The sequence below is a fragment of the Hypomesus nipponensis genome, chromosome 4 (assembly GCF_054491055.1).
Source record: "Hypomesus nipponensis isolate SF chromosome 4, ASM5449105v1, whole genome shotgun sequence".
In the NCBI taxonomy this organism is placed as follows: Eukaryota; Metazoa; Chordata; class Actinopteri; order Osmeriformes; family Osmeridae; genus Hypomesus; species Hypomesus nipponensis.
The window spans coordinates 10724544-10745683 of NC_140364.1; the positions used below are offsets into that span (position 1 = coordinate 10724544).

Sequence of the window (21140 nt, forward strand, 5' to 3'; positions counted from 1 at the left end):
TTCAGTAATAATTTATAGAAATAAACGAGACTAGTAAATTGTCACACTATTTACACCTATTTAAGTGCTTTTGTAATTAGTCTTATTCCCTCTGAATGGGAAGCCACAACATGTTCTTGGGTACGACTGATCCCAATGCTTTTTTCCTTTACATTGCCATTCCACACTGCAACTCCTTTGGGTTGTAAATGAGGTATGGTTCTCCCTCCAACTTCACAACGTGCTTGCCCTCAGCTTTCATATCCAGGCCAGGACGGTCAGAAGAGGGCCCCGGCTCTAGATGGTGGACCTCGATCATGAGCACGTAGATGAGTGTTCCCACCAGGGCACCGACACTAGTGGCTACCAGCGGCACCCACCACCACCCATCTCCAGCACTGGGAGGGACAAAGAGGGAACATTAGAGTAAAGTGAGTCAGTGTCTACCATACCCCTTTGAGAGAAAAGGAAAAAGAGAGAGGGGGGAGTCTGTGAGTGTTTGTCTGACCTGAACACCTCTCCACCCCAGCCAGCAAAATAGGTGAAGAGACGGGGCCCCAAGTCCCTGGCCGGGTTCAGGGAGTAGCCGCTGTTGGAGCCCATGGACACCCCAATGCACAGGATCACGGCCCCCACCAGGACCGGCTCCAGACCAGGAGGGGCCGGGGAATTCCTTTGGTCCCCCAAAGCCAGAACGCACACCATCAGGGCAGCTGTACCAATTACCTGAACAGCATGGATCAAACATGCCACAAGTCGCATGATGGTGAGTCGATAGTGTTTAGGCCCTTTTGCTCTTCCTTGATTCTATTTGGTAGAAACGATTTGTCATCAATAAACCTTTGCCCAGGAAGAGAAGTGATTTAGGTTCTGGAGAAGTGTGAGTAGATACTGCTGGTTTCTGACCTGGTCTATGACTCCACCCCACAGACTGAGGTAGTCAGCAGGATAGGTTGAGAAGATGCCCGCTGTAGCAGTAGGTCCGGTCACAGTCAGTTTACCTCCACCGAAGAACATTATGGCGTCTTTAAATACACACACAAACATATTAGATTGTGCTTCACTTTTATTAGCCAGACATTTTTTTGTTGTCATTTAGCAAATGTTCTTATCCAGAGTGACTTCCAGGAAGTACAGGGACATTCCCCCGAGGCAAGTAGGGTGAAGTGCCTTGCCCAAGGACACAACGTCATTTAGCACGGCAAGGAATCGAACCGGCAACCTTTTGATTAATAGCCAGATTCCCTAACCGCTCAGCCATCTGACCCCCCAAACATTTGATAGTATACCTGAAATGGCACTCCAACCACGAAGGATTGCCATGGTGAAGGGAATTTGAAGTCATTTCCAACTCACGCTGTTGCAAATGATGAGGTCCGCCATCACGTCTAAGTTTAACACTTTATTTATAAACACGTTAAAAACTCGCTTACAAAAAGGACTGTTCCCGCGGATTAGTTTAAGGTTGAAAAGTGATGAGGCTTCCCAAACCCTGATTCCAACCACGCTCACCTGTGATTCCCTGTCTTCTAACCCCTGTACCTGCAATAATTAACACACATACCCACAGGTGCGCAAATGACTTAATAGTCAACAACCACACAAACCTAACACGCACACACACTATACACACACACACAACACAAAGTCTAAAATGAATACACAGTCGATCCCAATGGCCAGATGGTGTCTGAAGAACCTACCATCTCCAAAGATGCAGAACATGTTGACACTGAGCCACAGGAGACTGAGGAAGCCACAACAATACCTGTAGTGAGGTAAGACAATGTTTTGATAGATTCAGTACCGTAGTACTGCAGGGCAACAGTGGCTGCAGCCAGAAAGGCCCCCAGCAGCTGGGACAACGCATAGAAGGGCAGGTGGAACCAGGGATGCCGGCCCAGGAAGCACAGACTCAGAGTCACAGCAGGGTTCAGGTGGGCACCTTAGAACAACAACACATGTTATTCATTACAGTTACATGTTTATTCATTTGATTTGATGAAGAAAAAAAAATTTTGACAAAGGGAAAGTTTTTCAAGTGAGCTGGTTTCAATTCATTTCAAGTATAGATATAATTTCCCCGCTTGTACCTGACACCCCACGAGAAACATGGATCCCAAAGGTGCTCCCCAGAGCAAAGCCCAGGTTGATTGACAGGTATTGGCCTGCCTTGTCCTTTGAGGTTACTACCTGGGCGACCGATCCACATCGAAACACCTGTACCTTTGATCAAGATGCTGTAACATCATTTAAAATTCAGTTTGCATGGCAATTTATTCCAGTGGTGGGTGGGTTAAAATTGGAAACTAATCCCACACAGAAATTGTTTTTATGTAGGCTATATGAAAATTAAATGTGTCAATAGTTTAGTCATAAATTACCTAATAAAAGTGAAAAAGTTACATTTATAACAACACAAAAACCGATGTATCCTACAAAAGTTTTAGCAGAAGGACTTAGAGGCTAAGGTTGCTAACCGTCAGAGCTTTGTGTAGGGGGCCTTGTAGTTTGTGTCAGATTATTTTATGTCAATAATACCCTGAAAAATTGTAATAATCAAAGGCCTTGTTGTTAAAACATTGAAGTAAAAACATATTTAGGCCTTGTGTGGTAGTCACAATACTATCAAGCATTAAACCTAGCCTTCTGTTAAAGTATGAAGGTGTAGACTTTTCTGCACTTTGCCGAATGTACAAATTGTTCTCACTTATGAAACAAATTCATTTTGTGGAATAGAACGGCACCCAGGAAAGAGACAGACAGACCAAGGGAGAGTGAAGTGCAAGGGAGAGTGAACAAACAGGGAAAAGTAAAAGGCAAGTAGAACTTCTACAAGAAATGTGGGAGGAGAACGGAATGAAGGGAGCAATGCAGGAGTTTACTGAGTTTTTTTTACGTTTAACAAATCCATTAAAATGTTTTTTTTTTTAAATGTTTAATTATTGTTCAATACATTAATCTACATCCATGAGTCTGTGTCCCAAATGACCAAACAAGTTGCTTAAAATTAGTTTTTTGTCAGCCTACTAAAATAGTGAGCCATGCATTTATGAAATATCATGAATACTTTTGTCTTCATGATATTTTGTACACTTAGAATAATGTGGATACCTTGAGGAATTCAGAAATATCTCATTTATTGGGTTATGTTTGGAACTTGATAACAAACATGAACTCAGAAGATAAAATTACAAAAAATGTCCCAATATACCTGAATCCACTCTAAGCCAATATGTTTGATGTCCGATTGACATAAATTCAACGTGTTATTAGATTAGTTATTAGACACAGAAATTGATGTTATATAGACATCACATTGACATCAATGATTAGTATGTTTACTTAGGATTTATATACATTTATGGTGTTAAATGAATTAAGTTGAGTCTCTTCTTGTCATTATTTGCATTGGTGTTCAAATACAAGTTGGGATAATGCAACATTTTAGCATGGTTGGGTAGGTTACTTTTTTAAATGTAATCCGTTACAGTCACTATAGTTACCCATCCACAATTGTAATCAGTAATATACATTTTGGATTACCCAGACTCAGTAATGTAATCTGATTACTTTCCATTACTTTTGGATTACTTTCTAAACCTAGTTTACAACCTGTTAAAGTTTGTTTGCATGCCCAGTGGTAGTGTACCAAAAGAAAAAAAGGATATAGAGGGTCCAATAAAGGCAGTTGACATATAATGCACAATATTATTTACACACTATTTATAGTTTGAGAAATCAAATGCATAATTGCTAATTGTGGAGGACAAAGGATTACAGTTACAATTATTTTGTAATCAGATTACAGTAATCTGATTACTTGTAATCCGTTACTCCCAAACCCTGCATTTTAGAATAACATTTGGTCAAATCCAGTGTCAAAGGACTGTACTTCCTGTCACCATATGACTTTTTAAGGTCCATTTTGACTTGACCAGTTTTCTGACTGTGCTGTTGTCCATATTGTTTAGGCAAATGTTTTAAATGCGACTTACCACTCAAGTGTAGAGCTGCAAGGGTAGCCATAAAAGTCCCCATGACTAATAAACAACAAAAGACAAATGTGAGTTACTGACAGATGCCATAAAAACACACCTCCTGAAACGTTCATGTCACCTCACAAATATTGGATTAAGAAACAAATCAGAAAGAACAGTCATTTTTAACCAGTACTATTTGTTGCTGCATCTTCTGGCATTGTAACATAATAATCAAAATATCCAGTGAAAATGTACATTATATGCTGTCAACATGTGCTGTATTGGTGCTTGAATTTGTTTGTGTCTGGTAGGTAGAATCTAAGCATCTTCTCACCTGTATGGATTGCTGGTGTGTGGGCATACTGGTGGCCAAGGCTTCAATTGTTAAAGGTTCCCACCCAAGAGCCAATCAGCATTCAGTTGGCACTGGTGTGGTGATCAAATAGATCCAGACGTGCCCGAGCTTCACCAAACACACTTTGTATCCACACAGCTTTTATCAGCCGACCTTTTTTAATCTGATCTTTTGAGTCTGATAACTATTTTTGTAGAAACATTGTGTGTGTGCTGCAGAATGAGGTAGAACATATTTACAACAAAGCACAACTTAGATCTATGATTGCAGACTCATGTATGATGTATTATCTATAGTATTCCATCACCATTTTGAAGGTGTTTAATATCATACTGTATTTACAATTGTTGTACTGCATAACAATCAAGCACGAAGGGCCTTCTTGGACGCAAACATGGATCTGATATCATTGATGACCATTGCATGTGACTTGGCATTTCTCAAGTAAAGGGCGTATGTGTTCCCATTTAAAACCCATGTGAGAGACTCCTTAAGACCTGCTGTTTGTTAGACGCTGTTGACAGGCATTGTTATCATGTGGTTACCACCCATAGAAAGCCTATGTTTTGATTGGGATTGGAATGATAAATGCTTAAAAAATGATCTCCTCTTTTTCTACCATTTGAATCACAAGTACAAGGTACAAGTGTGGCCGTTGCTTACAGGCCGACAGATGAATTGGACTTTCAGGAGTGGTCAGCTGTTTGCACCAGTGGCTGTTGAGTTAAGATTATCGATATGAAACAACTTCCTTAATCACAAACAGTATTTTTTCCAATGCTCCTTTATCTTAATACTTTGTTTTTCATAGACTTATCAGCAGGTAGGCTAATTGTTCATCACAAAAGGCCTGTTTGCATCAACTTTTGTATTCAGCCTCCTCCTAAGACAATAACCATGTATTTCAGGGGCTGTTGTTGAAAGGTAACCGTGAACATGTCTAGTCCCGTCAGAAGTGTTGCTGGACAGAGAAGTATTGAGGAAAGCCCTGCCCACAATGTGGAGTCCAAACGTCTGGGCAGAAGCAGCTTCCTCTTCTCCAGCTGGCGGAGGAGCTCCCAGTCATCCCCAAGGGGTGACACAAGGAGCGATATCAACAAAAACTCTCCTCCCTAGTAACCTCCCATAACGATGAATACACAGTCGATCCCAATGGCCAGATGGTGTCTGAAGAACCTACCATCTCCAAAGATGCAGAAGATGTTTACACTGAGCCACAGGAGACTGAGGAAGAATATGATAGCAACAAGTCGTTCTTTTTACAGAGAAAAACACGTTACAGGGTCAACACGTTTTATCTGTGCATGTTTGGCAGTCATAAGGGGGTGGCTGCTGAGCAAGCCAGGGTCAAGTCCTTTGGAGTGTGGATCATCCACCCCTACAGTGACTTCAGGTAACACAGAGGAAAGGAAGAAGTGAGGAGGATGGATGGAAAATGAACAAGATGTCCTAGTGTCTTCAGAAGGCAACTGGCAGATGCCAAACATATAATTGGATGACTCAAGATCCCTCAGTTTATCATTGGATTTTATCATTTTGTATGAAGAACACTCAGATTAAGAACTGTCAGGCGGAGAAGGTAAGAAAGACGGACCCTTGATATGACAAAACTATCCAGTTAACTCCTGTCAATCCAGTTAACTCCTATAAATAAAGATTGAGAGCACTGCATTTGTATTCATGGTATATAGCTGTATGCCTAAGATATGCCAAACTGCTATGTTATATTGTTTGATATTTTATATAAAATATAATATATTCGGGGCATGCACCATGAGTTAAGTCACACAAACTCTTGGTACCCAGTCTTTTTTTTTCTATGTCTTAATATAGACTTCTGTGGGGAATATTCTCTCGAGCCAGAAGTGTGTATGTATGTGTGTGTGCGTTGGGGAGGCTTATGTTCAAGTGTTCTGGAAGTGTTATGTGCTTTGAACATCACTGTCCCCAACAACACGATTTGTCAAAAGACTCCCTACCCATAAGACTTATTTGGATTTATTCAAAAGTCTGATTTGTGGAAGTAACTCATACACAATATATTTCATATTTTACCTCATAATTTTATGATTTTCTGACTAAAAAGCGAGAACATCTGTGAACAATGGTGAAGAAGCAAAGGGATCATGAAGATAAGGGATTGTTCAGAGGGTCTTGTCCCATGTGAGATTGATCAGCATTGCCATCTTGTGGTGAACATGATTGTTAGTCTTTTATGCTTTTTTGCTTCAGTGTTTAGGTCTGAATATTTCTGAGTAATTAATGTAAAAGGAGACAAGACATATACATTAAATCCCCCAACTCTTTTGGTGTTCAGCTGCCTTCAAAACAGAAACAGAGTCTTGGACTGCAGAGGTTACCAATCTCAACCAGCAGATGGAGAAGACCAGCCAAGTGTGTGAATTTGTCAAACAGAATTCAGCAGCTGCAAAGTGAGTCCACATGAACCTTTATGGCTACTTATCACAGCTTTAGATTAAGGTACCATTGTTGTAAAATTATTGTTATTGCTTTAGTGAAATGTCATTCTAATACTAAAACATGTTGTATCCTCTAGCAAACTGTGACCTGCTGAGGAGCCTGCAGCAGCTACAGCTGCCCAATGATGAACAATACTGTTTCCTTCTCTCTGGTTAGCTCTAGTTGTAGTTCTTTATTGGGTATTATTAGGTTTTCCAAAACCACCTCCAAAGCTTTTAAAATATTCTTTTATTCAAAAGGAATGGATTTTATTGGGGGGTCCAAGCACCGACAAGTGAAGTTTTTATTGGTCGTTTGGTTGTTTATTGGCAGTCAAAAATGGTCAGTGTTGTTTTAACAAACGGGTGTGCATTTTCTAAACATCCCCTTGATAATCTTTGTTAAGACTGTTATGAAGGATCATTTGTCTTTTACATAAAAATTCTGCATGTCAGTTTCACAGAGCAGTGTTTACTCCTGTATTGGTAGAAATACATGACGTCATAAAACCCACATTTCACATAACTGCAGGAGACTTTGTCAGATAACTTGTGAGAAAGCTAAGCAAAAACAGACAGTAAGAACCTGCATACTACAGTACATATACAATCGTTAACAGTTCATCATTTCCGTACCAATTGTGATGTTGAAAAAAAAAAAAAAAGATTAATAATGTATCTATCAATTGCCATGTTAAAGAACAAATGTTGAAGAATAAAACGAAACATTTAAAATCAATAAGAGTTTATAATTTCTGTACCAATTATTATGTTAAAAACAAATTAAAAACAAAACTGTAAAAACATCCGAACTCTTTCATTATGTCATTGAGATTCTGTTATTTGGCCATGCCATGTCAAAGATCATTGAAGACCTGATTATCTCTGTTGTGATGACTTGTGTGTCATGAGTTGTTCAGTTCGAGACCATTTCAATCACCTTCATCAAATTTTCCCTGTTATTGGTGATGTTCTTGCCAGCCAGCTCCATCAGCTCAGTAATCATCTCTGGACTGTAAGCTCCTTGGAATGTTTTGTATTTCTTGCGCAACTCAGCCAAGTCCTCAACTAGAAAATAAAGCTGAACGTGTCAGAATGTAATCCTTAAAAAGTTGCACTATGGATTCACAGATAATGTACTGAACTGGATGAAATCATATATCACAGGAAGGAAGTTTTATGTTAGTTTAGGAGACCATAGGTCTAAGAAACATGAGAACTGCTACGGGGTTGCTCAAGGAAGCTGAAATGATAACTTTCTTAAATTAAATGAAGACAAAACTGAAGTCCTACTATGTGGCCCCATATCCAAAACAGAGATGCTTACTAAGAATCTAGGAGGTTTAACCCCCTGGCTTAAACCAGAGGCGACAAGTCTCAGTGTAATCCTGGACTCAGATTGGAATTTCAACTCTCACATTAATAAACACAGAGGGTAACACATTAACCATAAATATTAGGGAAACAAACACGCCAGACATTTTTAAAAGACAGCTTAAAACCTTTTTACCAAAGCATTTAACTATTTTATTTTATTATTTATCTCAGAAGGGTTTTACAACTTTTAGTCGTTATGTTATTGTTTTTATAGATTTGCTTTGAATTCTCGCAAAGATTGCAGCTTGTGTTTGACTTGCACTATGGCTTATGTGTTACATTTTATTTATATTGGGAAACCACAAAGACTGTGGCTCAAGATACCCCAAAGACCGCGGCTTGTGTGTTTTGGATTCCCGCAAAGACTGCGGATTGTATTTTGTCAAGATACATTCATCTTTTATTTGTATTATTATTATTATATCTTGTTATTTTATATTTTGTATTATAATTGTAATTATCATTATTTTACTTTATTTTTGTTTTTTATTTAATTTTATTGGGAAACCACAAAGACTGTGTGAGAGTGTGTTTTGCTATATGTTTGGAAACTGCAAGTGGTAGCTCAGATCTAAGACGGATTCGAGAGACCGCAGATAGAGTGCGGCTAATCTGGGTTGTTATATGTTTTAGATCTATTACTTTATCACTTGTAGGCCTATTATTGTTGATTTTATGTAAAGCACCTTTAGCTGCAATTCTTGTATGAAATGTGTTATTTAAATAAAGTTTTAGTTACTTACTAACTATACGCAGGATATAAATTAGGCTAATTGCAATTACCTTATGGGCCAAATTATCTTTTGGACGTTAATATTATTTGTGATGCATTTACAATATGTGCGCTAACATCTTACCTTTACAGTTCACAGTGTTGAACAATGGCATGTGGATCACAGTTGGAGTGTTGACGCCTTTGAAGACATAAAAGTCTGTTGGAGTTTCTGTGTCCTCAGGAGTCACAACAATAGCTGGAAATGGAATATCCATCTTCTTACATATTTTGTGTGCCTCCAAAACTGTCTGAAAGACAGAAGTAATCAGGATTATTGAAGTAAAATGAATGAATGACAAATAATAATCATTACTTTGTGAAAGTTGAGGACAGCTAAGGGATCAGTGATCAGTACTGTTTGTACATTTGTAAATATATATCTAACTACCTCCATTGGGTCTCCTGCACTGAAGTCAAGGGAGATGATGAGATCTATTTGTCTCTCAGGCCTCAGAACACAGAAATATGGAGAATTCAGCAGTAAACCAGCATCCTCAAAATGTCTCTTTTTTTTTGTCAGAATTTGTGGAGCAACGTCTGGAGCTGGAAATTAGACCAGAACATGTGTTGCATGTTACAGAAATCTGCACCCATACTCAGCCAGAAATAAGTTGTTTGCTCATGTATATGTATCCATTCAGTAGCCACTTTTAATCAGAGCAATGTACAAATGAGTGCATGAAGTGCAGCATATACAGTATTCAAGTTCTAAGAGTTGATGACTTACATGTCTTGATAGGGTCATTCACAGTTGAACTTTTACCTTAACAACTACAAGATAACTAAGATATTGGACATTTTAACAATCTTATCAGACTTCACAGATTACTTTAAAATCTGAATTCACCTGTGTCATGTGGTATATTGTTCAGAAAGTTATACTGGGTTCCCCAAATCCATTCAACAATTATTTTCATGGCCTTTAAAATAGCTCCCCATATTTCTGTAAAAAAGTTTTTTTTAATGACACAATTAAAAATAATCAAGAGAATATTAATAGTAAAATCATAGCAGATACCAAATACATTAGTGTTGATGATGTGACCACATTAAATGAGAGCTACAGTGATTTATATCAAACCCAACAGACTTACCTTCTTTCAGGTCAGGGAACCAGTCAAAGATGGAGTCACACACAAGGCCAGTACATCTGAGCAGTTCTTGCTTAGGAGTTACAAGTTCTGTTCTCCGCAATTGAGTCTTCTCTGTGAATGATAACACAAACTTAAAACTTGGATAGTGCATTTAGGTGGTGCCAAAATGTAGGAATGGCTGCTTTACATTAAATCAGCACCTGACATTAAATAAACTAGATGTTTCCATGTTCCAGACACATTGGCCTAGTTTTCTTGATTTTCAAATCGTCCCAACATCTGATTTAAAACTGCACCAATGGAGCATAAGCAGAAAAATATTAGTTGATAATAACAAAATAACAAATCCAACTTGAGGGGATGGTAGTTGTTAATCACCTCATTATCAGGCACCCCTTGACTATCTCACAAACCATGGGGTGAATTACAAAATGTTGCACTATCCCTTTTACATACTTGTGGATTAATTATTATTATTTCAGACAGTACCCTTGAGCAGTGAATTCAGCTCAGTCCATTGGTGAGTGCAGTCTTCCTCTTTGTAAAAACAGAGGTGCAGTTCTACCATCTTCTGGAGCACCAAAGGGCCTGGGCTGTCAGTCTTCTTGAGCCTGCTTCTTTCTCCTACAAACAGAAAACAGTGAAACCTCTCTGGGTTTATTGTCATTTCTAATATACAGCACATACAAGATGTGTAGAGGTATAACACACTTTGGGCTTAGTTTTGGGGTGGCACAGGCAATGCCGTCCCCAACATTTCCAGTTTAAAAACAGGATGAAAGGATAAATATATGTTTCAGTTACAGAGCATTGGAGTATTTTATTTGTCAGTGTTGTTTTAATTATTCGTGTTTTCCTAATGTGCACTAAGCAGACCAGTTTTCCAAATGATACAAACAAAAGCACAATGCTAGGCACATTACAAGAAATTCAGGCCTCTGAGTATTGCCACGTGTTAGTACATGTGAGTATATTTATGGGGGAGTACCTTCTATCAACATCTTCAATTCTTCCATGAAAACTTTCCTGTCAGCAAGATCACTTCCGCAAAGACCTAAAGAAGCAACCACCAGAAAAATATTGACAACATCAACATTGCAGTAGGCCTACAGATCCAGTGTTATGTGTGGCTTCCTTTCCAAGAATTATGGAATTTACCTTGAATATACAACATATCCCATTCTGGTTGACTCTTTGTCAGTTTACCCTTGTCAAATTGACTCCCAAATCTGGTGGTATCCACAAAGGCCCCCGTTATGGAATACCCAGCTTCATGAGGAGTCAGCTCAAACCAGCAGTCTATTGAGAAAAAGTGTTGTGCATACAAGATTACGACCCATCTGGTTTCTCTTTGTTGCTCTACATAATGTAATGTAATGTAAACAAGTCTACATGAAATAATTCCACACACATGAATATTGTACAAGTATGAAGATACCTCTCTCCAGCTTTTCATCTTCACTATCCTTGTCGATGATGGTATAGATGGGATATGGGTCCTTGCAGTGGCCCTCCCTACGGCTGGAGAGAGTGTTCTCATCAATCTATGGAAGAAAATAAGTTATGCTTGACGTCCAGAAGAAACAGTAAACATGCCTTCTGCCATCTCCAGTGATTACATATTTTGTTTCTTAGGGGAAACATTTACTTACTTCTTTAACTATCTCAGGCACAACAAGTGCAGCCCAAACATCAGTCAAGCTGAAGAGATCATGGCAGAGATAATATTTCAGCAATTCTCCTCCTCTTGCTAAGATGCTCACTCGATCAATCCCAAGCCTGTGGGCAATTCTCTTTGCCACTTCTTCAATATTGTTAGACCAGTTAGACTCCTTGTAAAGACTGGACATGCACCTACAGGAACAAACATAAGTCTGTTATGTGACCTGTGATTATATTACCTTGACATGCTGCCTTTGGACTGATAAAATAAATATTGAAAGTTTAAATGCCATGACCCAATATTCCATCAACCATGATTCAGGTTCTAACTGTATGCAGGGTGCTGTTACCATGTGGAACCTGACACCCCACAAAGATAGAGGATAGAGTCCAGGAGATCCTCCTTCTCCAGCTGATAGAGTGATCCCAGAAGTCCAACCATTGCTCTCTCTCCTCCTCCAGATCCCAGCAAAGCAATATTAGGAACCTCAGGAAGTGGAAACATTTTCACCATGACTTGATTTACATTTAATTAAGTATCAATGACACACAATATAGAGTAAAGCATGCATTTGATTGAACCCTATCTATTACAACCAAGGGAGTCAGGTGGCTGAGCGGGTAGAGCATCGGGCTAGTAATCTGAAAGTTGACAGTTAGATTCCTGGCTGGTGCACATGACGTTGTGTCCTTGGGCAAGGCACTTCACCCTACTTGCCTCGGGGAGAATGTCCCTGTACTTGCTGTAAGTTGCTCTGGATAAGAGTGTCTGCTTAATGACTAAATGTAAACGTAACTACCTGTTTGTATACAATATTATTCCTCTTCATACATTCCTCAATAATAGGTTTCCTTTTCTCAATGTGCTTTTTTTCTCCACTGTTAAGGGAGTGTCCGATTCTTCACGTGTGATTATTTAAAGAGACAGAGAGAGAGGGTAGATTAAAAATATGCAAACACAAGGTAACATCTAGCAAACATGGCACTGAAATTCAAACAGAAATGCAAATGTTACCTGATTTGAGACATCAGAAAAAATATCTAACAACAAAGCTGAGCGTTGGCCTGTTAATATTCTGAAACTTTCCAGAATAGAGTGAATTTAATTAGTTAGTTAATTAGTTACAACAGTATCCTGTAATGTATCCATCTTGTTCAGTAATAAGGTTGAAATGCACAGAAAATAGCCAACCATACCTTTAGAAGGGGGTGGATGGTGTGGTGTGCTTCGGCTTCGTCAAAAAATCAAACTTGTATTTTTTTTTAAGTTAATGAAATATATACAGTTATATGCCACCCACCCCACCCTCCCAATGACAATTGTGGGTAGAACCGTTGAGAAACATTACCTTTGAAGAAGTGAGTCATTGTTTAACTTCACAAGTAGTATAGGTGGGGCCATTGATTATAGGCCGAGAGATGCACTGTAGCATTACGGACGATGGACTTTCAGGAGTGGTCAGCTGTTTGCACCAGTGGGTGTTGAGTTAGCTGCATGCATTGTTTCTTTATCTGAGCCTTAAATGAACTGATATGACTATTTTCTTTTTGTTCACAGTGTATATTATCAGATGACTCTCCATGCACAGTAAATACTTACATAGTAAATTGATCAAAACTCATTACAGAGTTCATCGTTGGAGGGTATAGGGCTAAATTGGTGGGGTTCTATGTTTGTGATGTCACTTTAATGTATTTAATGTAACATATTTAAGTTAAATGCCACAACCAGCGAAGCAGAAACACGACTAGCAACCAGATGTGTCTTCATGTTTAATCCTGGATGTCACGGCTGGCTGCAAGGAGGACCCAAAAGCAGAGTGCGGAACTGAAAGTTATGAAAGGACAACCGAAATCTCACAAGCAAAGCTCTGAAACAAAAACAGAAAACAAGCCGCAGCACACACTCATACACACACACACAATCTCACGATTTCTATTGAACATGCCCCCCCCCCCCCCGTAATCCCTTGTTTTTCATAGACTTATCAGCAGGTAGGCTAATTGTTCATCACAAAAGGCCTGTTTAAATCAACTTTTGTATTCAGCCTCCTCCTAAGCCAATAACCATGTATTTCAGGGGCTGTTGTTGAAAGGTAACCGTGAACATGTTTAGTCCCGTCAGAAGTGTTGCTGGACAGAGAAGTATTGAGGAAAGCCCTGCCCACAATGTGGAGTCCAAACGTCTGGGCAAAAGCAGCTTCCTCTTCTCCTGCTGGCGGAGGAGCTCCCAGTCATCCCCAAGGGGTGACACAAGGAGCGATATCAACAAAAACTCTCCTCCCTAGTAACCTCCCATAACGATGAATACACAGTCGATCCCAATGGCCAGATGGTGTCTGAAGAACCTACCATCTCCAAAGACGCAGAACATGTTGACACTGAGCCACAGGAGACTGAGGAAGAATATGATAGCAACAAGTCGTTCTTTTTACAGAGAAATTTTGTTTCTATGCTTCAGCCGGGGGTCAACAAGTTTTCTCTGCGCATGTTTGGCAGTCATAAGGGGGTGGCTGCTGAGCAAGCCAGGGTCAAGTCCTTTGGAGTGTGGATCATCCACCCCTACAGTGACTTCAGGTAACACAGAGGAAAGGGAGAAGTGAGGAGGATGGATGGAAAATGAACAAGATGTCCTAGTGTCTTCAGAAGGCACCTGGCAGATACCAAACATATAATTGGATGACTCAAGATCCCTCAGTTTATCATTGGATTTTATCATTTTGTATGAAGAACATTCAGATTAAGAACTGTCAGGCGGAGAAGGTAAGAAAGACGGACCCTTGATATGACAAAACTATCCAGTTAACTCCTGTCAATCCAGTTAACTCCTATAAATAAAGATTGAGAGCACTGCATTTGTATTCATGGTATATAGCTGTATACCTAACATATGCCAAACTGCTATGTAATATTGTTTGATATATATATATTTTTTTCTATGTCTCAATATGAACTTCTGTGGGGCATATTCTCTCGAGCCAGAAGTGTGTCTGTGTGTGTGTTGGGGGTGCTTATGTTCAAGTGTTCTGGAAATGTTATGTGCTTTGAACAACACTGTCCCCAGCATCATGATTTGTCAAAAGATTCCCTTCCCCTATATTTCATATTTGACCTGATAATGATTTTCAGACTAAAAAGGTAGAAGATCTGTTAACAATGGTGAAGAAGCAAAAGGATCAGGGTCTTGTTCAACATGAGATTGGTCAGCATTGCCACCTTGTGGTGAACATGAATGTTAGTCTTTTATTCTTTTTTGCTTCAGTGTTTAGGTCTGTATACTTCTGAGTAGTTAATATAAAAGGAGACAAGACATATAAATTAAATTCCCCAACTCTTTTGGTGTTCATCTGCCTTCAAAACAGAAACAGAGTCTTGGACTGCAGAGGTTACCAATCTCAACCAGCAGATGAAGACCAGTCAAGTGTGTGAATTTGTCAAACAGGACTCAGCAACAGCAAAGTGAGTCCACATTTAAAGAACCTTAATAGCTACTTATCAGAGCTTTAGATTCATGTACCGTTCTTGTTAAATTCTTGTTATTGCTTCAGTGAAATGTCACACTAATACTAAAACATGTTGTTTCCTCTAGGAAACTGTGTGCTGAAGAGCTTACAGCAGCTACAGCTGCCCAATGATGAACACTTATGTTTCCTTCTCTCTGGTTTGCTCTGGTTGTGTGACACAGCAATGTGTTTTGGCAATTCTAGTTCTTTATTGGGTATAATGAGTTTTTCCAAAACCACCTCCAAAGCGTTTTAAATATTCCCTTTATCCAAAAGGAATGGATATTATTGTGGAGTCCAGGCACCGACAAGTGTTTATTAGTCGTTTAGTAGTTTATTGCCAGTCGAAAAGGGTCACTGTTGTTTTAACAAACACGTCTGCATTTTCTAAACATCCCCTTGATAATCTCTATGAAGACAATAATGAAGGATAATTTGTCTTCTACATATACATTTGGCATGTCAGTTTCACAGAGCAGTGTATACTCCTGTATTGGTAAATATACTTAATGTCATAAAACCCACATTTTACATAACTGCAAAAGAACCTGTCCGATACACTGTGAGAAAGCTAAGCAAAAACAGACAGTAAGAACCTGCATACAACAGTACATATACAATCTTTAACAGTTCATTTCCATACCAATTGTTCTGTTGAAGAATAAAGGCTGAAGAATAAAACTAAAATAAAACTGAATATAAAATCATTAACGATTAATAATGTATCTATCAATTGCCATGTTGAAGAACAAAGGTTGAAGAATAAAACGAAACATTTAAAATCACTGAGAGTTTATCATTTCTGTACCAATTACTATGTTGAAAAACTAAGATAAAACAAAACTGTAAAATCATCCCAACTCTTTCATTAAGTGAACGAGATTCTGCTATTTGGCCATGCCATGACAAAGATCATTGAAAACCTGATTATCTCTGTGACTTGTCAAGAGTTGTTCTCTTTGAGACCATTTCAATCTCCTTCAGGACATTTTCCCTGTTATTGGTGATGTTCTTGCCAGCCAGCTCCATCAGCTCAGTAATCATCTCTGGACTGTAAGCTCCTTGGAATGTTGTGTATTTCTTTCGCAAATCACTCAAGTCCTCAACTAGAAAATAAAGCTGAACGTGTTAGAATGTAATCCTTAAAAAGTTGCACTATATGCAGCATATGAATAAGGCATCGAAATGCAATTACCTTCTGGGACAAATTAATTATTGGACGATTATTTGGGATGTATTTGCAATATGTACACTAACGTCTTACCTTTACAGTTCCCAGTGTTGAACAATGGCATGTGGAGAACAGTTGGAGTGTTGACGCCTTTGAAGACATAAAAGTCTGTTGGAGTTTCTGTGTCCTCAGGAGTCACAACAACAGCTGGAAATGGAATATCCATCTTCTTACATATTTTGTGTGCCTCCAAAACTGTCTGAAAGACAAAAGTAATCAGGATTGTTGAAGTAAAATGAATGAATGACAAATAATAATCTTTACTTTGTGAAAGTTGAGGACAGCTAAGGGATCAGTGATCAGTACTGTTTGTACATTTGTAAATATATATCTAACTACCTCCATTGGGTCTCCTGCACTGAAGTCAAGGGAGATGATGAGATCTATTTGTCTCTCAGGCCTCAGAACACAGAAATATGGAGAATTCTCCAGTAAACCAGCATCCTCAAAATGTCTGATTTTTTCAGTCAGAATTTGTGGAGCAACATCTGGAGCTGGAAATTACACCAGAACATGTCTTGCATGTTACACAAATCTGCACCCATAGTCAGCCAGAAAGAAGTTGTGTGCTAATGTACATGTATCCATTCAACAGCCACTTCTAATCAAAGCAATGTACAAATTAATGCATGGAAGTGCAGCATATACAGTAGTCAAGTTCTAAGAGTTGATGACTTGAAATATGTCTTGATAGGGTCATTCACAGTTGAACTTGTAATAAAACAACTGCACAGACTACTTTAAAATCTGAATTCACCTGTGTCATGTGGTATATTGTGCAGAAAGTTATACTGGGTTCCCCAAATCCAATATGTTTCCAAGTCGTGCTGCACAGTTGATAATATGACCTTTACAATAGCTCTCCATATTTCTATAAATGACACAATAAAAAATAATCAAGAGAATATTAATAGTTAAATCATGGCAGATAGCAAATAAATTAGTGTTGATGAAGTGATGACATTCCATGACAGGTACAAACAGTGATTAATATCAAACCCAACCAACTTACCTTCTTTCAGGTCATCAAACCAGTCAAAGATGAACTCACACACTTGGCAGGTATGGTCGGACAGTTCTAGCTTAGAACGTACAAGTTCTGGTCTCCACAATTCAGTCTTCTCTGTGAATGATAACACAAACTTAAAACTTCCCTGTTGGATAGTTTATTTAGGTGGTAAAATGGGTGCCTTACATGAAATCAGGACCATCTGACTTGTAATTAAATAAACTAGATATTTCCATGTTCCAGGAAGATTTGCCTAGTTTTCTTGATTTTCAAATACTCCAACATCTGATTTAAAACTGAACCAATGGAACATGAGCAGCAAAATATTAGTTGATAATAACAAAATAACAAATCCAACTTGAGGGGCTGGTAGTTGTTAATCACCTCATTATCAGGCACCCCTTGACTATCTCACAAACCATGGGGTGAATTACAAAATGTTGCACTATCCCTTTAACATACTTGTGGATTAATGATTATTATTTCAGACAGTACCCTTGAGTAGTGAATTCAGTTCAGTATAAAGGTGAGTGCAGTCGCCCCTTCTGTAAAAACAGAGATGCAGTTCTACTATCTTCTGGAGCACCATAGGGCCTTGGCAGTCTGTCTTCTTCAGCCTGCTTCTCTCTCCTACAAACAGAAATAAGGTAAGTTTTGTTTTACTTGTTGGTGTTTTCCTAATGTGCACTAAGCAGACCAGTTTTGTGAGTGGGACAAACACAAGCACAATGCTAGGCACGTAACAAGAAATTCAGACCTCGAGTTTTGCCACGTGTTAGTACATGTGAATACATTTATGGGCGAGTACCTTCAATCAACTTCTTCAATTCTTCCAGTATAGCTTCTCTGTCAGCAAGAGCACTTCCACAAAGACCTAAATAAGACCACCACCAGCAAAGTATTGACAACATCAATATTGCAGTAGACCTACAGATCCAGTGTCATGTGTGGATGCATTCAAAATGTGGCTTCCTTTCCAAGAATTATGGAATTTACCTTGAATATACAACATATCCCTTTCTGGTTGACTCTTTGTCAGTTTACCCTTGTTAAATTGACTCCCAAATCTGGTGGTATCCACAAAGGCCCCCGTTGTGGAATACCCAGCTTCATGAGGAGTCAGCTCAAACCAGCGGTCTATTGAGAGTGTCAGGCATACAAGATTACAACTCCCATCTGATTCATCTTTTTTGCTCTCCATAAAATAATACCGCACACGTGAATACTGTTCAAGAATAAGGATACCTTTCTCCTTCAGTTTTTTATATTTACTATCCTGATCAATAATGGTATAGATGGGATAGGGGTCGTTGTAGTGGCCCTCCCTATGGCTGGAGAGAGTGTTCTCATCAATCTGTGGGAGAAAGAAAGTTATGCCTGACATCCAGAAGAAACAGTAAAACATGCTGCCTGAGAACCAGTGTCCTGCGAGACAACATGCTAAAACATGAATACTGAAATAGCTTCTTAGATTAAGTTGAATTTATTTGTGGTGAACTGGTTCATAAAAAAAGATGTAAGGTTGAGATCAATTGATCACCTATTTTATTTCTTAGGGGAAACATTTACTTACTTCTTTAACTATCTGAGGCACAACAAGTGCAGCCCAAGCATCAGTCAAGCTGAATTGCTCATGTTTGCGATAATAGTTCAGCAATTTCTTTCCTCTTGCAAAGATGCCCACATTACCAAACTCAAGCGTGTTGGCAATTCTCTTTTTCACTTCTTCAATCTTTTTAGACCAGTTAGACTCCTTGTAAAGACTGGACATGGACCTACAGGCACAAACATAAGTAGGTTATGTGACCTGTGATTATATTACTATGACATGCTGCTATTGGACTGATAACATAAAATGCTGAAAGTTTTATTGCCATAACCAAAGCCTCCATCAACCATGATTCAGGTTCTAACTGTATGCAGGGTGCTGTTACCATGTGGAACCTGACACCCCACAAAGATAGAGGATAGAGTCCAGGAGATCCTCCTTCTCCAGCTGATAGAGTGATCCCAGAAGTCCAACCATTGCTCTCTCTCCTCCTCCAGATCCCAGCAAAGCAATATTAGGAACCTCAGGAAGTGGAAACATTTTCACCATGACTTGATTTACATTCATTTAAGTTTCAATGACACACAATATAGAGTAAAACATACATGCATTTGATTAAACCATGTCTATTACAACTACCTGTTTGCATGCAACATGATTCCTCTTCATACATTCCTCGATAACAGGTTTCCTTTTCTCAACATGCTTTTTCTCTCCACTGTTAAGGGAGTGTGCGATTCTTCATGTGTGATTATTTAAAGAGAGAGAGGGTAGATTGAAAATGTACAAACACAAGTTAACATCTAGCGAACATGGCACCGAAATTCCAACAGAAATGCAAATGTTACCTGATTTGAGACATCAGAAAAAATATCCAACAGCCCAGCTGAGAGTTGTCCTGTTAATATTCTGAAACTTTCCAGTACAAAGTGAATTTAATTAGTTAATTAGTTACAATAGTAACCTCTAATGTGTCCATCTTGTTCAGTAATAAGGCTGAAATGTACAGAAAATAGCCAACCATACCTTTAGAAGGGGGTGGATGGTGTGCTTCGGCTTCGTCAAAAAATCAAACTGTTATTTAGCTATAAGTTACTGTAATTTATACAGCTATATGCCACCAACCGACCAATCAAAATCACAACCAGATTACCCCCCAGGACAATTGTGGGTGGATCAGTTGAGAAACACTTCCTTGGAAGAAGTGTCTCATCGTTTAACTTGGAATGACAAGAGGTACCAGTGAGTGGGTGCACCGTATCTTTATCTGAGCCTTAAGTTAACTGATATTTACATTTAGATTTATTCGTTTAGCAGACGCTTTTATCCAAAGCAACTTCCAAGAGAGAGCTTTACAAAAAGTGCATAGGTCAATGATCATAAACAGCAACGAAACAACGATCAAAAGCACTGCGGGTAGCCAAAACATTGCATACATTGTGAAAAGCAAAATACATGCCAATGGAAAAAACATAAGAGCATGTAGTTACAAGTTACAATTAAACAACATGAACCTCAAAAGTGCAAAAATGTACCTGTAGGAAAGCAAACAACAATAATATAATTCACAGCGAGTACAAGCAGTTAAATCAGTTACAACTAACCAACAAGTAGTGCAACAAACCCCTCAATAAGTGTCATTGTGTTCCTGGAGGAAATAAATTAACATCTGATCCAGCAAATCTTTGTTAAGTACCGTTGTACTCCCGGAACAAGTGTGTCTTTAGTCTTTTCTTGAAGGTATGAAATGACTATTTTCTTTTTGTTCACATAGTGTATATTATCAGATGACTCTCTCCATGCACAGTAAATACTTAAAATGATCAAAACTCAATACAGAGTTCATCCTTGGAGGGTAAAGGGCTAAATTGGTGGGTTTCTATGTTTGCGTTGTTACTTCAATGTATTTAATGTAACATGATTAAGTTGTATGCCACCACCCAGCCAATCAGAAACACATGACAAATGTGTGTCTCAAAGTGAGACACAAGTTATAGGGTTACATGCCACCTACCGCCCAGTTAACAAGTTAGCAAGTTAGCAGTTAACAAGGATGGTTGGTGTGGGCGACCCAATTAAGGAATGGCCTAATATGTATGCATGTGTCTGTGTTCAACAACTGGTGGAGCTGGTGTGGAGAGGGTGGTGTGGTGAGGTGTGTTTC

The 21140-nt window shown here is 38.8% G+C and overlaps 3 protein-coding genes and 1 long non-coding RNA gene across 5 annotated transcripts; 1 reads left to right on the plus strand and 3 right to left on the minus strand.

Moving 5' to 3' along the window:
• LOC146295510 (aquaporin-3-like) lies at positions 1 to 5444 on the minus strand. Its single transcript, XM_084695994.1, has 7 exons — positions 5438 to 5444; positions 5314 to 5360; positions 2073 to 2205; positions 1787 to 1924; positions 886 to 1004; positions 488 to 705; positions 1 to 377 (listed from the first exon to the last, which is right to left on the minus strand). The coding sequence occupies exons 1-7, from the start codon at positions 5442 to 5444 to the stop codon at positions 149 to 151; spliced, it is 891 nt and encodes a 296-aa protein (XP_084552120.1). The 3' UTR covers positions 1 to 148.
• A 272-nt stretch (positions 5445 to 5716) lies between these two features.
• LOC146295511 (uncharacterized) lies at positions 5717 to 7528 on the plus strand. 2 transcript variants are annotated; one of them, XR_014753356.1, is made up of 4 exons: positions 5717 to 5896; positions 6404 to 6521; positions 6635 to 6749; positions 6875 to 7528. It is a non-coding gene; the product is annotated as an uncharacterized LOC146295511 (long non-coding RNA). The 2 variants fall into 2 exon arrangements; XR_014753357.1 differs by lacking the exon at positions 6404 to 6521.
• A 164-nt stretch (positions 7529 to 7692) lies between these two features.
• On the minus strand, positions 7693 to 12189 carry LOC146295512 (cytosolic phospholipase A2 gamma-like). The gene is made up of 5 exons (XM_084695995.1): positions 12035 to 12189; positions 11675 to 11876; positions 11461 to 11566; positions 11181 to 11321; positions 7693 to 7844 (listed from the first exon to the last, which is right to left on the minus strand). Exons 1-5 carry the CDS (start codon positions 12187 to 12189, stop codon positions 7693 to 7695), a joined length of 756 nt encoding a protein of 251 aa, XP_084552121.1.
• A 3255-nt stretch (positions 12190 to 15444) lies between these two features.
• On the minus strand, positions 15445 to 19749 carry LOC146295513 (cytosolic phospholipase A2 gamma-like). The gene is made up of 12 exons (XM_084695901.1): positions 19616 to 19749; positions 19362 to 19498; positions 19001 to 19202; positions 18673 to 18781; positions 18424 to 18564; positions 18236 to 18301; positions 17923 to 18057; positions 17431 to 17541; positions 17176 to 17289; positions 16758 to 16912; positions 16452 to 16617; positions 15445 to 16293 (listed from the first exon to the last, which is right to left on the minus strand). The coding sequence occupies exons 1-12, from the start codon at positions 19643 to 19645 to the stop codon at positions 16115 to 16117; spliced, it is 1545 nt and encodes a 514-aa protein (XP_084552027.1). The 5' UTR covers positions 19646 to 19749; the 3' UTR covers positions 15445 to 16114.
• Between the last annotated feature and the right edge of the window lie 1391 nt (positions 19750 to 21140).